Below are 19,422 nucleotides of genomic sequence, written 5' to 3'. Positions count from 1 at the left end.
CCTAATTCAAAGCTGTTTCTTTTTATTAACATCAAAAGTCTTTGGATCAGGACCTACTGAAAAAAAAACAGTCTTTCTACAAGCCTATTGTGCATTTGCTATTAGGTATACAATAGGCCTTCTGTGATTCCTCTCCCTGCCGCACCTATCATTAAACATACGTTAGCAGATAACATGTCATTAAAGAGTCATAAATGTCAGTCAGAGAGTCATCCAGAAAAGCTGAAGGAAGGTTTCTTGGTCTTCCAAGAAGTAGTTCTGATAAGGGATCACCTGCACAAGCAGCACATTCCTACCTCACCACTAACATTTTCTCCCAAACGCACAAATGCCTTGCCACAAATTATTGTGGTTGAATGGGTCTGAGTTGCAGGGGGAGAGATGGGAAGAAAGAAAAAGGAGCTGTTATTTTAAAACCATTTAAAACTTCTGCCTGCTTCTACATTTGAAAATTGCTTATGCCTGGAGGTGAGAGAATGGCTGTTCCTAAGGATCTGTTTTCTGCCTTCATCTCCAACCCTACCACCCAAAATAATGTTTTTATGGGCTTCAGTTATCATCAATCGATAATTTACAACTGCAAAATACACACTCTCAAATGACACAGCTCTGGTCTCCACAGTAAATCAAGGCCTTACCTGTAACAGGGCAAAATTTCCCTTACAACCAATTAAAAATGCAGTACAATGTGATACCAGACATACATAATATACCTAATAGAAAAGCAAAGTTGTAATAACAATATCCAAAGATGAAAACAGAACCCTTCTAACATTACCTCCCAAAGTACTGTTCAGTGACAAGTTTTTTAAGCTCAGTGAGTAGTATTAGTCCAAGTTCCAAAAGAGACTGAGTAATGCCACTATTTACATTTCAAACCTTGCAAATCTGTAGTCACATCCATCGATAGCTACAGTTAAGATTTCCCTACCTTTACACTGCGTAAATCCCTTATATTATGTGTACTCACTAAGTACAAGAAAGTACTCAAAATTCTACAGAATCATTTATCAAAGCATCACCTATAAAAGTAAACCAGAAAGTTTATGGGTTAAGTCATTCTGAAGATATAAGAATTTAGAATTAGGAAGATTCTTGCAAAGAGGATTTTAGGTTTTTCTATTTATAGAATGTGAATGGCAAAAAAAGATATCTTTCCTTGGAAAACATTATTTGAGGAAAAAACAGCACACAAAAGACATGGATGAATCTGTGTATCCTTGGATAAGTTGACAAGGCTTCACAAAGGGGAGGAGTGGGAAGATCAAAACCTACATAGCAGTTAATTTTAATTTTGAAGTGCAATACTTCCAGGGATTCTCAACAGTAGAGATCTTTGTCACTTGATGTTGGGTATAACTCCAAAAGAGACAGGCAGCTTCCAGCACAGGGGAGGTTGACAGTTGCATCAAAAATCTGATTTCTGCAGTGATTTGCGGACTGACAGTGGCTCATAAGTCAAAGTTGAGTTACTGTACAGTAGAAGCAGTGCCTTAAAGGTTTGTCCTGGGAAAGGAATTGAGACCTGCAGTACAACATTATACAATCAGCTTAGCCTCATCCTAGAGTGCTACCAGTTTAGGGTGCTCATAGAGGATAATATCGTGATCAGGGCAAATGTGGGGCAGCATTAGAGCAGTATGTTGGCACAAGAAGGACAGAGCTGCAGCTGAGTAAAATCTTCATCAGAAAAAGATGGTGAGTCAGAGAAAACTACTTTAATTTCTGAAAATTATTTATAAAGGGTGTCTTATCACAAGGCACACCCTTCAAAACATCTGGAAAATATCACAGAGTGGAAAATCAACAACAGATCAAATGATCATAAATTTCAACTGAAAAATGGAGTGAGGAAAGGAGGATTCAGAGAGCTTGCATTCACTGCTGAAACTTAAATAATGGTGTAAGTATCAACAAACAGGACATATCTTTGCTTAGGTGCCCAGCATCTTTCTTACTTAAGCATATATGAATTGAAGATGTGTACCACATCATATAACGGGATACTCTAAAACTGGACATTGTATAATCTGCCTTCCACTAGAAAAATACAGTAATTGCAATGGTTCCTTTTCTTTTATAAGAGTTTGTATTTCAGAAATGAAACGTTTCACTCTTCTAATTATAATAAAGAAACTGAAATGTACTTTAGAAAATACTGATATTCATAGGATATAACAACATGTTTACTGGTAATGTCAATGCTTGAAGAAAAAAAAAAAAACAAACACATAGCATACATAATTGGGATAGCAATTTTAAAGCTGTGAATGCATGGTCCCTATCAGTTCACAAAATCCAGATTCCTTTTCCAAACTCCACTCTCCTTTTGGGGGGAAAAAAATGAAAAAAAAAAAAAAAGAAAAAAGAGAAAAAAAAAAATAAAAAGACAGAGATTACACTAAAATAGGCTCTAAATTGATTAGAGAGAAAAAAATACTCTGAGAATGGAAGTCTTAATATTGTAGAGAAGACGTTTTAACTTTCTGTATCTTGCAGTATTTGTCCTGGTTTCTAAGAGTTTCTGTGGGGATGGGGAGCCACCCTTTGGTCACTGCTGTAAATGCAAAATCAATATAACGTACCACAGATGCTGATGGTTTCTGCCCTCTGAGGGATCTTGGTAACAACTTCGAAATTCGTTTGTTGTACTGACAGATACTCCAAGGATTGTCTCTGGTTTAAAACCATTTACAGTATGTATCTTATGTTACAGGGATGATACGGATGAGTAATCTCTGTTTGTGTAGGACTTGAGTGTTTTACGTGCTAAATGTCATTACACTATGTGCTTTCTGTTCTCTATCATAATACTGACACAGATTGATTTCCACAAACTGAATGTCACATCATTTCTCACTAAAACAAGGACTAAATGAAACAAAACATTTGTAGCTTCATAAACTTCTCTTCTAAGAGCCTAAAACTGAATAAATGAAAAGGGTGAACCTGAATTACAAATTACTTTACATTTTCATCATGGTGACTGCCAGTCACAGATTAATGTGAAAAGTAGGCTAACAAATAGAAAAGACCAATAAACTCCTACCATATAATTTCAGCAAAACAGGCTGGAGACTGATGCAGAAAGGCAAAATCCTCAAAGAATGGAAAACACAGATATTAAGCCCAAGAAAGGTTAACCAACAGGGCAGAAAGGGAAATCTATGGAAACCAGCCAGGAAGATTAAAGTTAAGCCCCACACAATTCTTATTTCACATTGAAAACCACAAACCATTCCCGGAAAGGAAGAAACTGTTACACTTTCTCTTAGCCTTGATGTGAGCAACCTTCTTAAATGTTTTTCTATTTTATGAGAAGGGACTAAGTTCCCAGAGTCTTCCATTTACTCCTCCCTCAGGACTTCGGAGGCTGTTGTTCTTTCTTTCAACTTGGGATCATCTTCTACCATAGTCAGCTTTTGCTGGTCAGTATCAAGTGGAATCAGTCGATTAGACAAAGATGAATAGTGGATATGTAAGCACTGGATAACCCAGACACAGCAGGAAAGCAGCAATTTTGAATTTGAATAGAGACTTGAGAAAAAACAAGCAAACAAAAACCAGACTGGAAATAGCCATTGGTTCAAAATGAAGGTAATTAGCAGAGACCACAATGAGATTATTAGCTGCTTTCTGTCCTGCCACTTGTCATGATGCAGTTTAAATAACCAAATGAGCAGTTACAACATTGAGAACATATGTACTTTTTCACATGCTCAGAATGTCTTAGAAACACTACACTACTACACCAGAAAAATAATTTGTGTTCCCACAAAACAAAAATTCCTGCTCACATGTTAATCTGGGGATGAAGATGCAAGGTGGTGAAGTGATCTCCCCAAGACCACCCAGTGAGTTAGAAGCAACATCAGGATAACACAGGAATTTCCAATTGCTCAGACTGCAAGGCCCCTCGTTCCATCATTATCATTCAAAAGAAGCTTATTTGTCCTTAAGTTGAGGACTTTCTTCCTGCCACCAGCAAATGAAAGAGAGCACACTGAATCACTGAACAGTTCCATTGGCTAAGAAGCAGCTTTTAAATTATTCTGCTAGTGACTTTCAACCTTGCCCCAAAAGGCAGAAGCTTCCCAACACTGCCTTATGTGAAATACTAAAGTGACAGAAAAAAAACTAAAAGGGCATGAGACTGTCATCACGGTGTTCAGGTTTCTTCCTGAGATGTGGGGGCCACCCACATTGCATACTTTTCTGTAATAAATTTTGTTTAAAAAATATATTTATTTCAGCAAGTAGCAATACAGTCCATTTAGATTATTACAGTCCAGTGTTACCACTAAATTCAACACTGTCAGATGTCAGTATATGAGGAATTTGCACCATGGATTGACAAAAGGGTCTGACTGTATTTACAGTCTCAGCCATCTTTCTCTTCTACATTTCAGCAGGTTATCCAGATTTTCAAGGTGGTCACCTGCTCACTGGAAGCTGAAGCCAACATGCAGATAAACTCAGTGTGGAAAGTTCTCTTGTGAAAAAGAGTAATAACACCTAAAAGACTATGTCATAAATTTTGGAATTAGGACTGCACTAAGAAATTAATGGGTTTGGAAGGACTTAATTAGGCATAACACACTGCAAATCTGGGCATGATGGGTTTTCATTGTTACTTTGCTAGGCAAGAGAATGCAATTCAGATGTGACTCCCTCCACCCATAGAGATCTGAGCTGACTTATGCATGACTGTAGGGTACCGAATCTGGAACTGAAAAGAAATGAAGGAAAAAGAGTAACATGATGTGACTGAGATAATTTATCACCAGACATGGACACACTGCTTATATTTACTCCAAAATGCTTCTGAAAGAAGAATCTTCTGAAAGTCACTTTATTTCTTCATTTCAGGACAACCATTGTTCAGTCTGATACTTTTGTCAAAACACAGCAGCTGCTCATGCATTGTGTTTTCAAAGGAAAAAATGCTAACATACAGACATGGACTTAATTATATTCATGCATACAGCAGAACAGTGGACACTAGTTTGGGCTAAAGTACTCTACCAGACTGCAAAAATGTTCCCAAAAGGTTAATTTTGGACATCCAAAATACCTTGTTTCATGTCCACCTGTATCCTAAAAGTATTCAGACTCAAATGCCCTCATTCTGCATGAATTTCCTGGAATTTTCTGTTCAGGTTGCCATGCATGATTTGAAGCACCAAAATTATGCACCTAAGCATCAAATGTGTGAGCAGTAGGTAATTGGCCAGGTACTTCAAGTTTGAGAGCTCTTTTAGTCAGCACTGATTTCATTCAAAATCATAGAAAAGTAGGGAGTTAAAAGGACCTTGAGGGAACCATTGCTGCCTCCTCCTCCTCTACACAACAGGCACCTATCTTCAAAAGAAGATTCAGGAAAAAAAAAAAGACATATCCATATATTAGGAACCTGTTCAGGTGAATTAAATCTCTTGTCTTCTCATGTGGAGAAACAGCTGTCTTCTCATGTGGAGAAACATCCCTGCAATATGTTCAGCACATGCCTAATCTCAGTATCTCTTCCCTAAAAGCAGCTGCAGTGAAACCTTCCTATGTTGACCAAGACCTTCTCCTTTTCTTGTCACAAGGCCACACATTCCATAGCTGTGTGGGTACCTTCAGAAGACACTTATGAACTTATCAGCTACAAAAAGAAAAGGGGCCAATCATTACTATAATTCTCTCGGGCAATCGGCAGGAACTGGGACAAACTGCCAGAGTATCTGTTCCTGACCCCACAAAGGACTATTCATGGTGACCATCTTACAGTGCTCTTTGTAGAGACTAACAATTTTGGGTGGTGAACTTGAGGTAATTTCTATCGAGCTCCCGATAACACAAGAAAGAGACAATGTTCATGTGCAGCTGCTTTGGGTGGTGTTGGCAGGTAGTCATTTACACAAATCAACCCTTCCATACCAAATGATGGATGTCCTAGATGACTGTTATCAAGCAGGATGCACCTGGTGCAGAATCACCATTCCATGTGCTCACACGTATTTTCCTAGCATGCAGCTTGTTGCCAACTATAGTTTGATCTTTAACACTCGATACTACAGAATACAAGATAACCAAAACTTAAAACCTTTCTGAGGATAAGCAAATTTCTTCACTTGAATTTAGAGCCTTTTTTACCTCCACCTATGGTAGCAATAAATGCTGCCAACTTCCATTAAAGGAGCATCTAGTATCCAACCAGCAACTGTAAGCCTCTAGACAATTACTCCCAGTCCCTGACAAAGCACTACAAATAATTCTGGGGAAGTTCTTATTTTTTGATGGTGACCCAATTGCCAGCACCTTTGAGAATTTCACTTGTTACCATATATGAGATTAAACAATGGTAGTATACACAATTTTAAATAATGTGCATTAGACAGAACACAATTTGAATAAAAGAAATCATTGCTTTGTGATTTTTTATTATACTTACTGTTTACTTCATTGAATTACTTCCACTTTCACCATGTATACTTCTTGCTCATCTTCTATACTATTAAGATGTAGAACAAAACTAGACTGATTGGTTTTGCCTTTGGAATTCCTTTATCAGTTACCAACAACCAAACAATACCTGGTGAAATTTTAATCCAAACCAATAAAAATTTTTAAATGAAATCTTAAAATTGCTTCTGGAAGCATTTGCCTTGATGTTGGATTTTGCAACTTTTTTAAAGAACAGAATCAGTATTTTATGCCTACGTTACACAACCACACTACATTCTGAAAACTGGATTATTTAGAGGGAGCAATATTTCTTCCAAGAATGATTAATGAGCTGAAAAGAAAAACCCAATGCTGTTACACTTCTCTCACATCAGGCAAATACATAGAACAGATCAGCATGTTTTGTCCAAAGGTTGGAAAGCGTCTCAGTGACTCCCAGCTGTCCGTAAATATATTATACTTCAGAAAAACACGGTGCTCCAAGCTTGTAGATAGAGTAATATCCCTACTCAATATATAAACTCCATCATTGTGGAGAGTGCAAGTCAAGTTAAGACCCGATTTTGAAGTGTTCTCTTTGAGGTAGAGCCATTCTTTGGTAGCAATATTGTAAGACTGCACAGTTAACGCATCCTCACTTTGGTTGGATTTTTGGTTTGGTCCAAGTTCATGAATACAACCCCCTACCAGATATATAGTTTCTTCGACAGAGAGCATCTGTTGTTTGCGAACATGGACATCACAAAGTTCAAAGTTGGTCCAGGAATCAGAAGTGGGACAGTACTGCAAAATGTTCATATTCCTATCTGAAACAGAGGAGAGATATTTACAAATGAATGTATTAGAAGGTACTCATGGAGGAGAATTTTTCCTCGCTACAAACTGTATCAGCCATTATTACAGATTGCTAATGTATTACAAAGCAAAAGCATAGCAAATTGGGGAAGAAATACTGATTACTGGGAACTGCAGCTCTTTGCCCTTAACAATAAGGTTTGAACATTTTGTTCCTTTGCAGAGAGAAAAATTAAGGTGTTTCTGGCACATTACATGATACAGATAGTCTGGGGTTGCAGATTTTAGCAGAATAATCCCTACCTTTTAACTTGTGCTTTGACTTTTTTCTCCAATTGTTACGTAGGATTTTTTTATGGAAAAGGAAATGGAGCAATATTCTGCTCTCCAACAGTGATCACAGACTAATTCAATTACCATGAACACAGTATGCTTCATTAATGACTGTCAAGTAATGATTTATCATCCAAGTTTAACTTTCATACTTTGCATTTCATTCCATAAATCAGATTTTTATGGTAGAAAATTAATAAAGCTAGTTACATTTCTTCAAGTGGCATGGATGACCTAAGGACACACATTCAGTACCATATAAAGCGATCAGCACGAATTGGCAAAATCATTTAAGAACCAGAAACTCCGTGCTCCAGCATCAGCCAGAGAAACAGAAAAAATTGAAGCCATATCTATACTTCAGTTGCAATTCACTGCATGCATGTGTTTGCAACATTGTCATTCTCTGAAATTGTGACAATACCACCCTGATTTGCAGTTCAGTGGAGACCCTGGCTGTGTCCCCAAGGCTTCACTAAATTAACACAGAATGTACAGGACTCGTTAGCTAGTAAATTCAGTTTCAATCTCTGGAGACCTGAGCTTCAATCCAAACTCAAGTCACAAGCAGCAACAAGTTTGCAGACTCCAGCCTGTTTTTTTGATAAAATCTGTTCCATATTACAAGTCTATCCTGCATTATGATCTCCAGATGAGCTCCCAAGTGGAACACAGCAGATGGTGACACACAGATAAGTTATGTCAGGGCACAGGTATAAATAGCCATAAATATAACTGGATTGTCATTAATGAAGTGCATTAGCAGCATGATTAGGGAGGTGCTGCTATAGCATTTGCTTGCACTCAGTTTTCAGTCACTGTTGAACACCTAATCCACTTTAAATGAAAGGAAAATAAAAGGAAAAACATCATAGTTATGCTCTAGGAAATTGCTGGTCAAGTTCTACATATAGATGGTCTTTGTCTACAGTGACTCACTGCAGGGGAAAATTCCAATTTAGTTTTTATGCCTAACCATAACAGTAATATTCCCAGATAAAAGGTGCTATGGTTTGAGAGGGATATATGAAATGGAAGCCTGTTATGATATGGCCCTCATTTGCTCAGTCCAGAGACTGGGTTTTTTATATCCACTGAAACAAAACAAACACAAACACCACCACCACCACCACCAAAACCCAAACAAACACACATACACCAAAACAAACAAAAACAACAAAAAAACCCCAACCAAACACCCCCCCCCAAACAAAACAACAAAAACAAAAACAAAAAACCCACAGAACAAAACATGAACATTATAGTGCCTGACATGGAACTTCTAGGTTCAGAAGGGAAAGCTATGAACTGGAAGGAGGGTCTTTATTCAAAAAGTGTCATTGTAATTTACAGTGGAAAATTCCAGATCCTATCATCTTTTGGAAAGTGCAGTCTCAGGAGAAAGCTCTACAGAGATCAAAAAAAATAGCCCACAAAACCTACCCAAACTGAGGCATATACAGAAATACTAACATAAAATAAAAATTTACATATTAACTACTGTGTGTATTTTATGTAGTGAATGTAGTGAAATAGCAAATGAACTTCAGCGTCTTTCAGATATTTAGGCCTTAACACTCTCTGATATCTGCGTAACTTGGAAGGCGAATCACCAGTGTGGTTGCAGCAATTCCGGTTTCTAAGTCTGATAGCTGTCCTAAGCCGAAGTGTCACAGCAAGACCCTCATTCAGGAAAGGATCTATAAGGATTTATAAGAAGACAGATGTTTGTTGTCCTGATCGGTCTTGGATTTAAACATTAGCCTAAATGTGCTCAGAACTTTATGCTGGTTTACTATTCTGTTTCCAATTAAAAACAGCTTTTAGGGTAAGACCTAGGAAAAGACCTAGGAAAAGACTGAGGCCTGAACATCAGTAAACCCCTGAGGTGTGGAAGAAGCAAGGAGTTTGACACAGGGCAGCAATCCTGACTACACACGCTTTGTGAATGAATTTTAAGGGAATACGATCTGCAGCAGCAACATGCAGATCTTCCTGTACATGACAGTCAGAGTAGGCAGTCTGAAGAAAGAGCAGCACAAGCTCTAGAAAAGGGACTTGCAAAATTCAGGGAATGAAGAAGAAAAGCTCCTACTCCCATAACTTTGTAGCACTATTAGCCAAATCAAGAGCTTTTTCTTCTCACCTCTCCTTTCTCTAGCTAAAAATGACAAAACCCTAACTCTGGTCTATCACAACAGGTCCTCCCGCTACCCTGTTTCAGTCCCTTCCCTTTGCTCTCTGCTCTTGTGTCTCAAAGGATGTTTGCCCTTGGGTCTGACTTTTCAGCAAAGCAAGTGCTGTGTGCCAGACATCGCTCAGTCCTAGTGCTGGACATCAGGGAGCACAAGGAACCCCAACAGCTCCTTTAGCAGGGATGGCCAGAGGACTGGGATCGCAGAGCACACCACGGCATGGCCTTCCACACAGGAACAGGCACAGTGATATCTTCTGTTTTCCCCAGTGAAGCCACCAGGTTCTGGGTCAGAATGAACCGGGCAAAATGCTGTCGAAGGTTATCATTACCACAAGGACCACCAGGGGTGGAAGTGTGTCTTTTATAAACTTTATAATGATTCAGAGCTAAGATGTGCTCGAACACTAGAAGGGACAGCTTGCTCTAATGTCACTTCAGTTTTCCTTGCAGTACTCTCTGTAAAAGTTGATTTTTCTTTTAATTTTATTCTCCATTTGGAAAACAAAATAAAACCACTGTGATCAAATGAAGTGGGCAAAGGACTAGAGATAGGAATTTAAACCTAGGAAATCCTAGTAAACATTTGACAAGGGGGGAAAAAAAAAGTACTTTTAAAACTCTGTGAAAATGGTATTTTTCCTAAAAAATAGCACTATGTGTTTAAGGAATGATAACATGGGAGCTCTTTTTAGATAGATTGTTTTTCCATTGGATAAAGCAATTGTCAGGAGACAACGCAACTTCAAAGCCTTCCCTCTCTGCAGTATCCTTAGAAAACAAAGTATAGAAAAGAAGTAAGTAAAATATGTTGGTTCCTGCTTTTGATTAATTATTCAGTTAAGTGATTTCACCACTGAAAATCTTAACTACAGCTTGAATTTGTCTGTGAAACACTGAAATGCTATAGCGAAAGGGCCGTGACATCTATCAGTACATGAGAAATACTAATGCAGGCAGATATTTTCTTAGTATTTCTCCTTCTCACAGTCTCAATCAGGTATTTAAAAAGTAAACAAGTGTATTTGTTGAGACCTTTCTATTGTGTGATCAAACTCTAAAAGAAGGAGGGCTAAGTTGGCTGCTGGAGTAGCCATCAGTCTGTTCCCTCAGAATAATAGCACCCCACGTCCAAAAAGGTCCCGAAAAAAAAAAAAATCTGATTCCTCTATGACAGAGCTAATTTTTTTTTGTTTCATTTGTCAATTATTTTCTACCAGTGATTTATATCTACGTGTTTTAATGAATATTATGCAGCTTTCTACATCAGTTCAAAAGATTTCTTGAAAAAGGGAAGAAAATTATCTGGGCCTTAGAAGCAATGACGTTTAAAAATAAACAAATAAATAAATAAATAAATAAACAAATAAACACATACATACATACATAAAAGCAAGCTTTCTACCTCGTGTAGTGTATCCTCCAATAACGTAGATCTTGCCCTTGCATTCACAAGCTGAGAATTCTGCAAGAGGGTTTGGCATGGATGCTACGAAATTCCACCAGTCATTTTCTGGGTTATAGCACTCCACATTGGAAAGGGATTGACCACCAATGGCATAGAGCTTTCCATTTACAGCCAAGAGCTTAAAATTGGACCTGAAAGAAAAGATTGCAGCATTGAAACAGGTTGCATAGACATACAGAAAAATATAGGAAAGTTCTTCCTATCAAGGCTCCAACATACCGATCATCACTTACAACTTGTACCATCATTTCACATATTACAGCATCTGAGCTCTTATGTGCAAGGCCAAAATTCCATAATTATACTGTAATTACTAAGGACAGTAACCAGTGATATTCTGGATGCTAAGTATATTGATGCTGAGAATGATGAATATTTTATTTTGGATTTCAGTGTCACAGTTTGAGCTCTAAATGTTTAGTTAACTAATGTGTTCAGTAGATGTCTCATTTTCACTCGGTTTCCAGTAAAGTACTTTTAGTAGAGAAAAATGTATTATATATACACAGAGTCCAGGGTATTATTTTAGTTAAAACTGCAGAAATTTCAAACAAGATTTGATGAATGCCTCAGAATGTGTGTTCATCTCAGTCTGTAATATAGAATCTCTTTAATAACCCTTATAAACAGAGATTTAAAACGGTACACGTTGAATCACGTTCTGCAAAAGAAGGGGGAACCTCCTGTACCTTATTCTGCATTAAACTACTAAATATACATCCTTCATTCCACTGAAGCAAGATATATCTGTAAGTTAATGTTCTACCCATAGCCGAACAAAATACATTGCACTCCACAGGCAATGAATGCCCTGTTCTGTTATTTCTTCTTTGTTTTGATTATGCTGTTGTATTTCACACATGGAAAAGAACAACTTGATACTTACTGAAACTCAAGAAGGCTTATTTATGTCTTACATTTTTAAGATAATACAGGCAGAAAAAAAATGGCCTATAGAAATTAAAGGTGCAAATCTGTAGGAAGAAATTGGAGGACGTGAAGATAGTTGGCTTCCTTGCTCAGCTGTTCCTTCCAGCTATGGAAGCTGGCCTAATAAAAGATGAGCTCTTCCTCTCCTCAGAAACAGTCTCATTGCCTAGAAAGGTTGCTCCTTCTCTGCTGCTGCACCAAACTGAGATTTCACCATGCAGTAGCCCAATTAACTAAATGTGTGAAAGTCATTAGAGTGCACCAGCTCAGCATAAAGCCAAATGGGGAACTGTGTTATGTCCATAAAACTGAAGTGCTGCTTCAGACTTGCATTGGCCTGCTGAGCAGTAAAGAGAGTCTCACTCTGCATGAATCCAAGATTCAAAACATACCGGTAAGTAGTTTTGCAGGGGTTTGTCTGGACAAAACAAACCCTGCCTAGCAGCAGACTGCCCTGCAATTTATTTTTATTAAATATATCTGGAAAAAGAATTTGTTTCCAGATGGAATAATTTTGTTCTTGTCATCCTGATATAGCTTTGGAAATTAAAATGCTCCTTTGAAGGAATTAATTGCTTTTTATTAATTTTTTTTTGCTGACATTTATGATTAGGTCAGTTTGTTCATCTCTACAGCAATTAGATTTTCCATCTTAGAGAATCCAGAATAACATGGCAATCAGTAGTGGGTACGAAATAATTACTTGCAAAACATTATGATTTTCAAAGCAATGTACCTGTTCTAAAGGTTATGGTGGAAAAAAAGAAATCTACAAATCAACAAGGAAACAAAACCACAAAATGTAAATGCATTTTCCAAGCAGTCCTTTAAAATCTGAAGTATGTTAGAAAGTCTGTAACTGTGCCTATGATGGAGATGGTGCAGGATTTTTGGCTTATGAAATGAGTTCACATGCACACAGATAGTGTTTCCCTATTCTAAGATCTTCTACCCACTTTTCAAACATGCTAAAAGTTCTGCCACAGAGCACATGAATTAACTAAACAAGTGTGTAGTGCCAGAACATTAAAGAATTCAGGTTTTCTAACTCACATGTGCTTCTCTAGTTACCCTCTAATTGTAGCCTCTTACTATTTATCTGAATGGAGGTAATTTATCCAGTTTTTGCTTGTTGGCCTTTGTATCACTGAACTGGTTCTTGCAACACAGGGAAAACTATCCAGTGAAAGATGTATGGCACAACCTTCAACTTCAATTATTCTAGAAGGAGGCCATGTACAGTTGTGTCAGTCATGTAACCACTTCCAATGCTTGTTAAAATGGATGGCATGCAGTGGAAGTGTCTCAGATTTATGGAACACATTAACTACAAGGGTAATTTTACTCAAAAGTAGCTGTAAGTATCCATCAGAACACTTTATATGAAAGTTTAGACAATGGCTCAATAGGTTATGAAAAACTTCTGCCATTCACCTCTCCATGCCAATAACAGCAGGTGTTTTTATGGAGAGTGAACATTAGGAAATATTTAGTGTATTTTTACACTCTTCTAATGTGTTGGGGCAGCTGGAAACAAGGAAAGCAAACATTGAGCAACCTGCCAGCTCTCCACAACTAAGTGTTCCATGGACTACAGCTTGGAAATGACAGAGCTGAACAGTCCGTCAGATTCAACTGCAATATGACTCCACTCACACCAGTGAGTTATCTAAACTTGAGGGATCAAAAGCATTTTCCAAATGTCAGGCCCAATATGTACCCTTCTTGTTGGGACAAAACTGGGTATGACCTGTCTTCTGATATCCCTTGTTTCCACTAAAAAAGAACCCCAGGAACACAAGCAAGAGCAAGCTGTGGGGTTTTACCATAGTTCAAAATACATTTTTCATTCAATAAAGACAAGTGCAAAGCACTATATGCACAAAGGAAAAAAATACAATGCACAAATGCAAAAAGATCTAGGGGTCAGTGTGCATAGCTTTCTGAATACAAGACATTTAATAACTTGCAAAAAACTCCTACATTATTCTGGATTGCATTAAGAGACATAGAGGTATCTATAGGAGACCACACTGAAAGTGGTTATAAAAACAACAAGCATTCTTCTTGTTCACTGACAGATGTCATTCATTTAGTGTACAAGAAAAAAATTAGTACAGATATTAGAGAGGGCTTCCTGATTGGAAGAGCAGCTAAACATGGGAATAAGTTACCGGGGAGGCTGGAATCCACATTGCTGGAGGGTTTCAAGAACAAGTTAGACTTGTATTTGCAAGGTAAGTTGGGTCCTGCTGTAGAGCAGGAGGGTTGGACTAACCTGCGGTTCCTTCCTGCCAAATGATCAACTTTAAGCTTGAAATTTCTTTCTCGCAAATCAGATTACTTCTTTGTTCTAGAGTTAAAGCATTTACAACAGGGATGAAGAATCATGAAAGCATAGTTACAAATGCAGTTCCAAAGCATTTTACATTTTTTCATGAACCACTTTTTTTTACATTCCTTACATGAGTCTGCAGAGCACACGGCATCCAACCTTTAGCTTTGGAAGTACATGACATATTTCTGATAAATGTGAGACTTATATTTCTAACTTCAAAATTTTTCAAAAGTTTATTTTCCCTAAACACAGAGGAATTTTGAGTAAAAAAAAAAAAAAAAGTGGAAAGAGGAGGTCTCATAAACCACCATAATATTGCAGGATCACCCTCTCATATTCCTGTAGGAGTCCTCAGAGTGGCAGCAGTTCAGGCACAGATTACTCACAAAAACCATGTTCCACGTGCATGTGTATAATCCCAGCCAGTGGTTTACAAGGGTCTTCCAAGCCTGGAAGATCTACCTGCCATGAGTGTTCTGAAGGAAAATAAAAGCGGAATACACAGCTGTAACTGGCACATGCAGTAGAAATTCTCTGAGTATATTATCCTTAAATGGCAAATTACAACTGACAGCATCAATTTAAAGAAAAGTATGGGAAGGTATTGAAGGGCATTGTTTGAACAGTCCCTGAAGTGCCTTGTTACCTTCCTGTCCCCAAAGAACACAAGTGATCTTGGGCAACATTTACATGGAATTTCTTCCACAGAAAGGCCCAGGTAGTTCTCTGAAGACACTATTCCAAGTACAGCAATATCTCTAGAATTAAAAGATCTTGAAACTCTGGGTTTTTTTAGGGAATATCTGTGACAGACACCAGATTTAGCTCTCAGATGACAAGAAATTCCAGCTTCAGTCATAGGCTTCCTGTATGAGCCTGAGAAAATTATTTTATCTCCCTTATCTGTGCATAAATAGGAAATAACACTTTCTCAAGCTTATGTGGGCATCACAAGAATAATATACAGGAGTTACTTATAATGAACAAATTTGAAAATACAGTAATAAGAAATCTACATCTGGAAAGAAAGTTAACAGCTATAACCTAAATCAAAATGACTGCTAAGTATTCAGTACACATCTGACAGCTTTTGTTTTCTACTTAGAAGTAAGTGGGGACTATTTATTTCATCTATGCACATGAAGAGAATCCCAGCATCCTGGGATTCTATATTACAATAATGGAAATAATTAAAAATAAAAATAATAGAATTTACAAGGTTTGATGATGGCAGAGAAGTTATTATATTAACAGCAAATCAGAACAATTATTTCCATAACTCCTCAGCCTTCTTTTGAGGCCAATATATGCATCTGTTCTCGTAGGCCAGATCCAGATACTCTTTAAATGTTGCCTGAAGTCAAACCAACTTCAATGGGAACTAGAACCCTCCCTCAAGGTATGCAAAAAATTCATCCATGGGATGTAATTATATCAGTTGACATAAACTCATTTGGCAGAAAGTCATATGACTGCAACTCCTAAGCAGCATGCTGGCCAAGTGCCCTGCTTATTTTACTACAGCATAACAAACTAAAAATACAATGCCGAGCAAAGTGCAGACCTCACTGCAGCACATCTGTGCAGCAGACGGGTTGCTCCTGTTGAATGCAAACTCCCTGATCCTAAAAACCTTCCTGCTCTTGCCTCCTACAGCACAGGCCATCTCTTCCTGTGTTCTGGCCACTAAATGTCAAGCTGGTCATCAAACAGCTGAAATAATATGTCAGATAGAAAAAAACCCAGTAACTTCAGATATGATACTCCATGAAAATGCTCAAGTCAAAAACATGTTTTGTGAAGGGGTCAGCAGAGTTTCCATGAAAAAAAATATCCCCTGCTTATCATTCAGAGACCAACATACAACCATTGCTACCATGAAACGTAAGAACAGAGACTATTCCAAAAATATCCATTCACATACTATTTTTCTGCCATAAATCACCAATATGAAATTCTGTGCTAAGGAATACCTTGTTGTTACCTGTCATGGGCTTCAAGATCCAGTTGTTTTGGTAATGCAGTTGAAAATAGTAATATAAGGAGAAAACATCGTTAGTTTAGTTCAGATATAATCATTATATATCCTAGAAAAAAATGAAAGTATGGAGGAAGAAAGGCTGATCTACAGTTTGAACAGTCAAGTTATAAGGTGAAAAAAGGGTCTGAAAAAAACTTTTTCTAAAAGGCTCTAATGTGCCATGCTGCAGAACCATCGCACATAATAATATCTCTCTTGCTATATACATCACAGAAACCAATGCCAAAACCTCGTAACTTGATCAACGTGGGACTTCCACGTTTAAGTTGATTTCCATGGGAGATGCTGTGTGGCCTGACTCCATCATCTTTTTTTACAGAGGCCAATGCACTCCCAGTTGTGCTCATGTAGGCAAGACTGCTGAAGTGAAGATGGCTAAAACATCTCAGTTTTCACAGGCAACTCAGTGTAGACCACTTATAGGCTCAGGTTCTAAGAGATATGTCTGTAGGAGAAGGTGTTTACAGTGATTAAAAGTAAACACTCATTTTACAGATAAAATTTTTTGCAACACTGTTTCAAGAAGCCAGAAATACTGAAAAAAAAAAAATCCAGTTAATTCCAATGACTGAGTATGGAGGAAATCATTTCAGTGATATTCTCACAAAGTGAAAAACAAGGATGAAATGGTAAAGCACTAATTTTGGGTCAAATCCCTGTTTTGAGGGGTTTTAGCTGGCAAGAGCTAAATAGAGACCAGAACAGAGACCGCAGTTTTACTACCCAAAGAATTCATGCCAATGGTTTTGGTCTCTGCATGCTCTTTGAATTTACTGGATGGAGTAGAGAATTTCCATTCTACAGTGAATTTTGGCCTCCTTACTTGTTCTTTTTTCAGACAGCACTTTTTCTAAAACGGAAGCAATGAGGAAGTTCATGTTGGATAACAGAAACATTTTGTTTCAATGAAGTAAAAGGCTTTGTTTTGGTAACTCTGCAGCGTGATTAAGGCAGAGCAGCCACAACCTTGGCCAGGGAGGTGGCCTCTATTCTTGGGTTCCCCTCAAGGCTAGCTATTATTCTTTCAAGTGTAAATTATACAAGTGTTTCTGAATACTAACTTAAACATAAATGTCAAACAAACAATTCAAAAGGAAAAAGGAAAAAAGCAAAATCATCAAAATTATTAATGATTCCCAGATCCAAATATTCTTATGAAGTGAGAAATTTCTCATAGTCTTCCTGACATTGTTCTGTGAATATTTCACTGAAATGCAAAACATTCAGATTTTGATGAAAGTAGAAACCAATGAAAAACTGCTGCAACTAAAATTTTTCAGCCACCTCTAGCTCTGATAAGACTGTACATCCTCACTAAGAGCAGTAATTCTTGGCATGTACAGTACTGGATTTAAAATATATCATGAAGAAAGTAAGGGAATATTTTTTGTTTTTTAAATCTTTGCTATTTTCAGGAGAATTTCTACTACTGGCAAGACAGCTGTTTGGAGACACTGGCTCCTTGTATACTGCAATTTAAATGAAAAGTGGAAGCTTTCCACCATTTCACACCAAGGTGAACGACCACACATGGTGGAGAGCTCTCCTCTGCTGATGGCTGGCTCGTGTTCTCCCACAGCCAAGGTCTTAACCACCACCATTCATGCAACAAAGCTTCGTCCTCCTCATCCTTCCCTTGCTACAGCAGCTCCTCACACTATGCACATGAGGCCCTAAACAGGAGAGAGGCAGCAGCATCGCGCTGCAGCGGGATGACTGTTGCTGGTAAAGACAAGGTTTGCCAGGCCTCTCCGGTGGCACGCTGTCAAGCCATCGCCAAGCACTGCAGTCCTTCCAGCCACACAGTGCAAGAGACATGGGTGATTCACGGCACAGAGACAGGTCTGAAACACTTCTTGTAACGTTGTGTCCAGCCAACACCATGTGACTCAGCAGGGTCTATTTTGACAACACATATGGACACACGTGTATGTCGGGGAGTAGGAGTTACCTCTTCTGGTTCATTGAAGCCAGTTGACTCCATTCATTTAGGCAAGGGTTGTAACAATGGGCAGCCGCGATCTCCTGGCTGGTGATCCTGTAGCCCCCAACGATGAACAGGTAGTTGTCCAGCATCGCCGACCCGTAGCCTCGGACATTAACCAGATCAGGGGGCAGTTTGCTGGCCATGGGCAGCCACCTCTCTGCTTCCTCATCATACCTCAGCATAGACCAGGGGGCTTCCACCTGAGGGTGACAGCCAGGAGGCAAGCCCAAAGTGGAGGCACCCATGAAGTCCCCGATGGCCACAAGGGTGGCGGTGCCCCTCATCCGCCTCTCCTTTAACTGCTCCTGGAGAGCATGGGGCAGGAGGAGATGTGGTCGGGCATCGGGCCTCCGCAGCACCTGGTGGTAATGGGTGGCCATGAAGTCTAGACAGGCATCGTGCAAGTCCTGGAGACCGTAGACCTGAGCCAGGCGGTGCAGCTCGAAGCAGTTGCCCAGCCTCACCTGGGAGAGGAGCAGGCGGAGCAAAGGGGTGACCTGCAGGTAGGAAGCGGCCTCCACCAGCTCCTCCAGCAAAGGGGGCTCCTCATCGCCCCCCTCCTCCTGCTCCAGCCTGGCCAGGCAGGAGGTGTTGATGAAGTCCAGCACCAGCTCCAGCCCCAGAGCACTCAGCCCCCCGCGCAGCAGCTGCTCCTGGCCCTGCCCTGCCTCCCGCATGCCCGAGCGGTAAAGGGCTCGGAAATAGTCACTCTGCTCGATCAGCTTCCTCTTGCACACCGGGTAGCACTTGTCCCCCAACCGGATCTGCACCACCTCCTCCCCTTCACCGGCCCCATCCCCTTCTTCCCCTTCCCCCTCCTCTTCCTCCTGCCGCCGCCGCCCCGCCAGGGACATCGCTCACCCCCTCCCCTGGCTGCGCTTCAGCC

At 39.2% G+C, this 19,422-nt stretch overlaps 1 protein-coding gene across 1 annotated transcript; it reads right to left on the bottom strand.

Annotated features, from left to right (window-relative positions):
• Nucleotides 1–1,234: 1,234 nt before the first annotated feature.
• On the bottom strand, nt 1,235–19,390 carry KLHL42 (kelch like family member 42). Its single transcript, XM_065860756.2, has 3 exons — nt 18,501–19,390; nt 11,178–11,371; nt 1,235–7,256 (listed from the first exon to the last, which is right to left on the bottom strand). Exons 1-3 carry the CDS (start codon nt 19,388–19,390, stop codon nt 6,805–6,807), a joined length of 1,536 nt encoding a protein of 511 aa, XP_065716828.1. The 3' UTR covers nt 1,235–6,804.
• Between the last annotated feature and the right edge of the window lie 32 nt (nt 19,391–19,422).

Source organism: Patagioenas fasciata, chromosome 1 (assembly GCF_037038585.1).
Source record: "Patagioenas fasciata isolate bPatFas1 chromosome 1, bPatFas1.hap1, whole genome shotgun sequence".
NCBI classification, from domain to species: domain Eukaryota; kingdom Metazoa; phylum Chordata; class Aves; order Columbiformes; family Columbidae; genus Patagioenas; species Patagioenas fasciata.
This window is presented reverse-complemented; position numbering and strand designations above follow the sequence as displayed.

What these genes read in the sequence shown, in the direction of transcription:
- KLHL42 (XM_065860756.2), bottom strand. Translation starts at nt 19,390, where the DNA reads ATGTCCCTGGCGGGGCGGCGGCGGCAGGAGGAAGAGGAGGGGGAAGGG. An exon ending in GCTTCAATGAACCAGAAGAG is followed by an intron (nt 11,372 to 18,500) that starts GTAACTCCTACT and finishes CTTTTCTTTCAG; the next exon opens with GTCCAATTTTAAGCTCTTGG. An exon ending in TGGAGGATACACTACACGAG is followed by an intron (nt 7,257 to 11,177) that starts GTAGAAAGCTTG and finishes CCTCTGTTTCAG; the next exon opens with ATAGGAATATGAACATTTTG.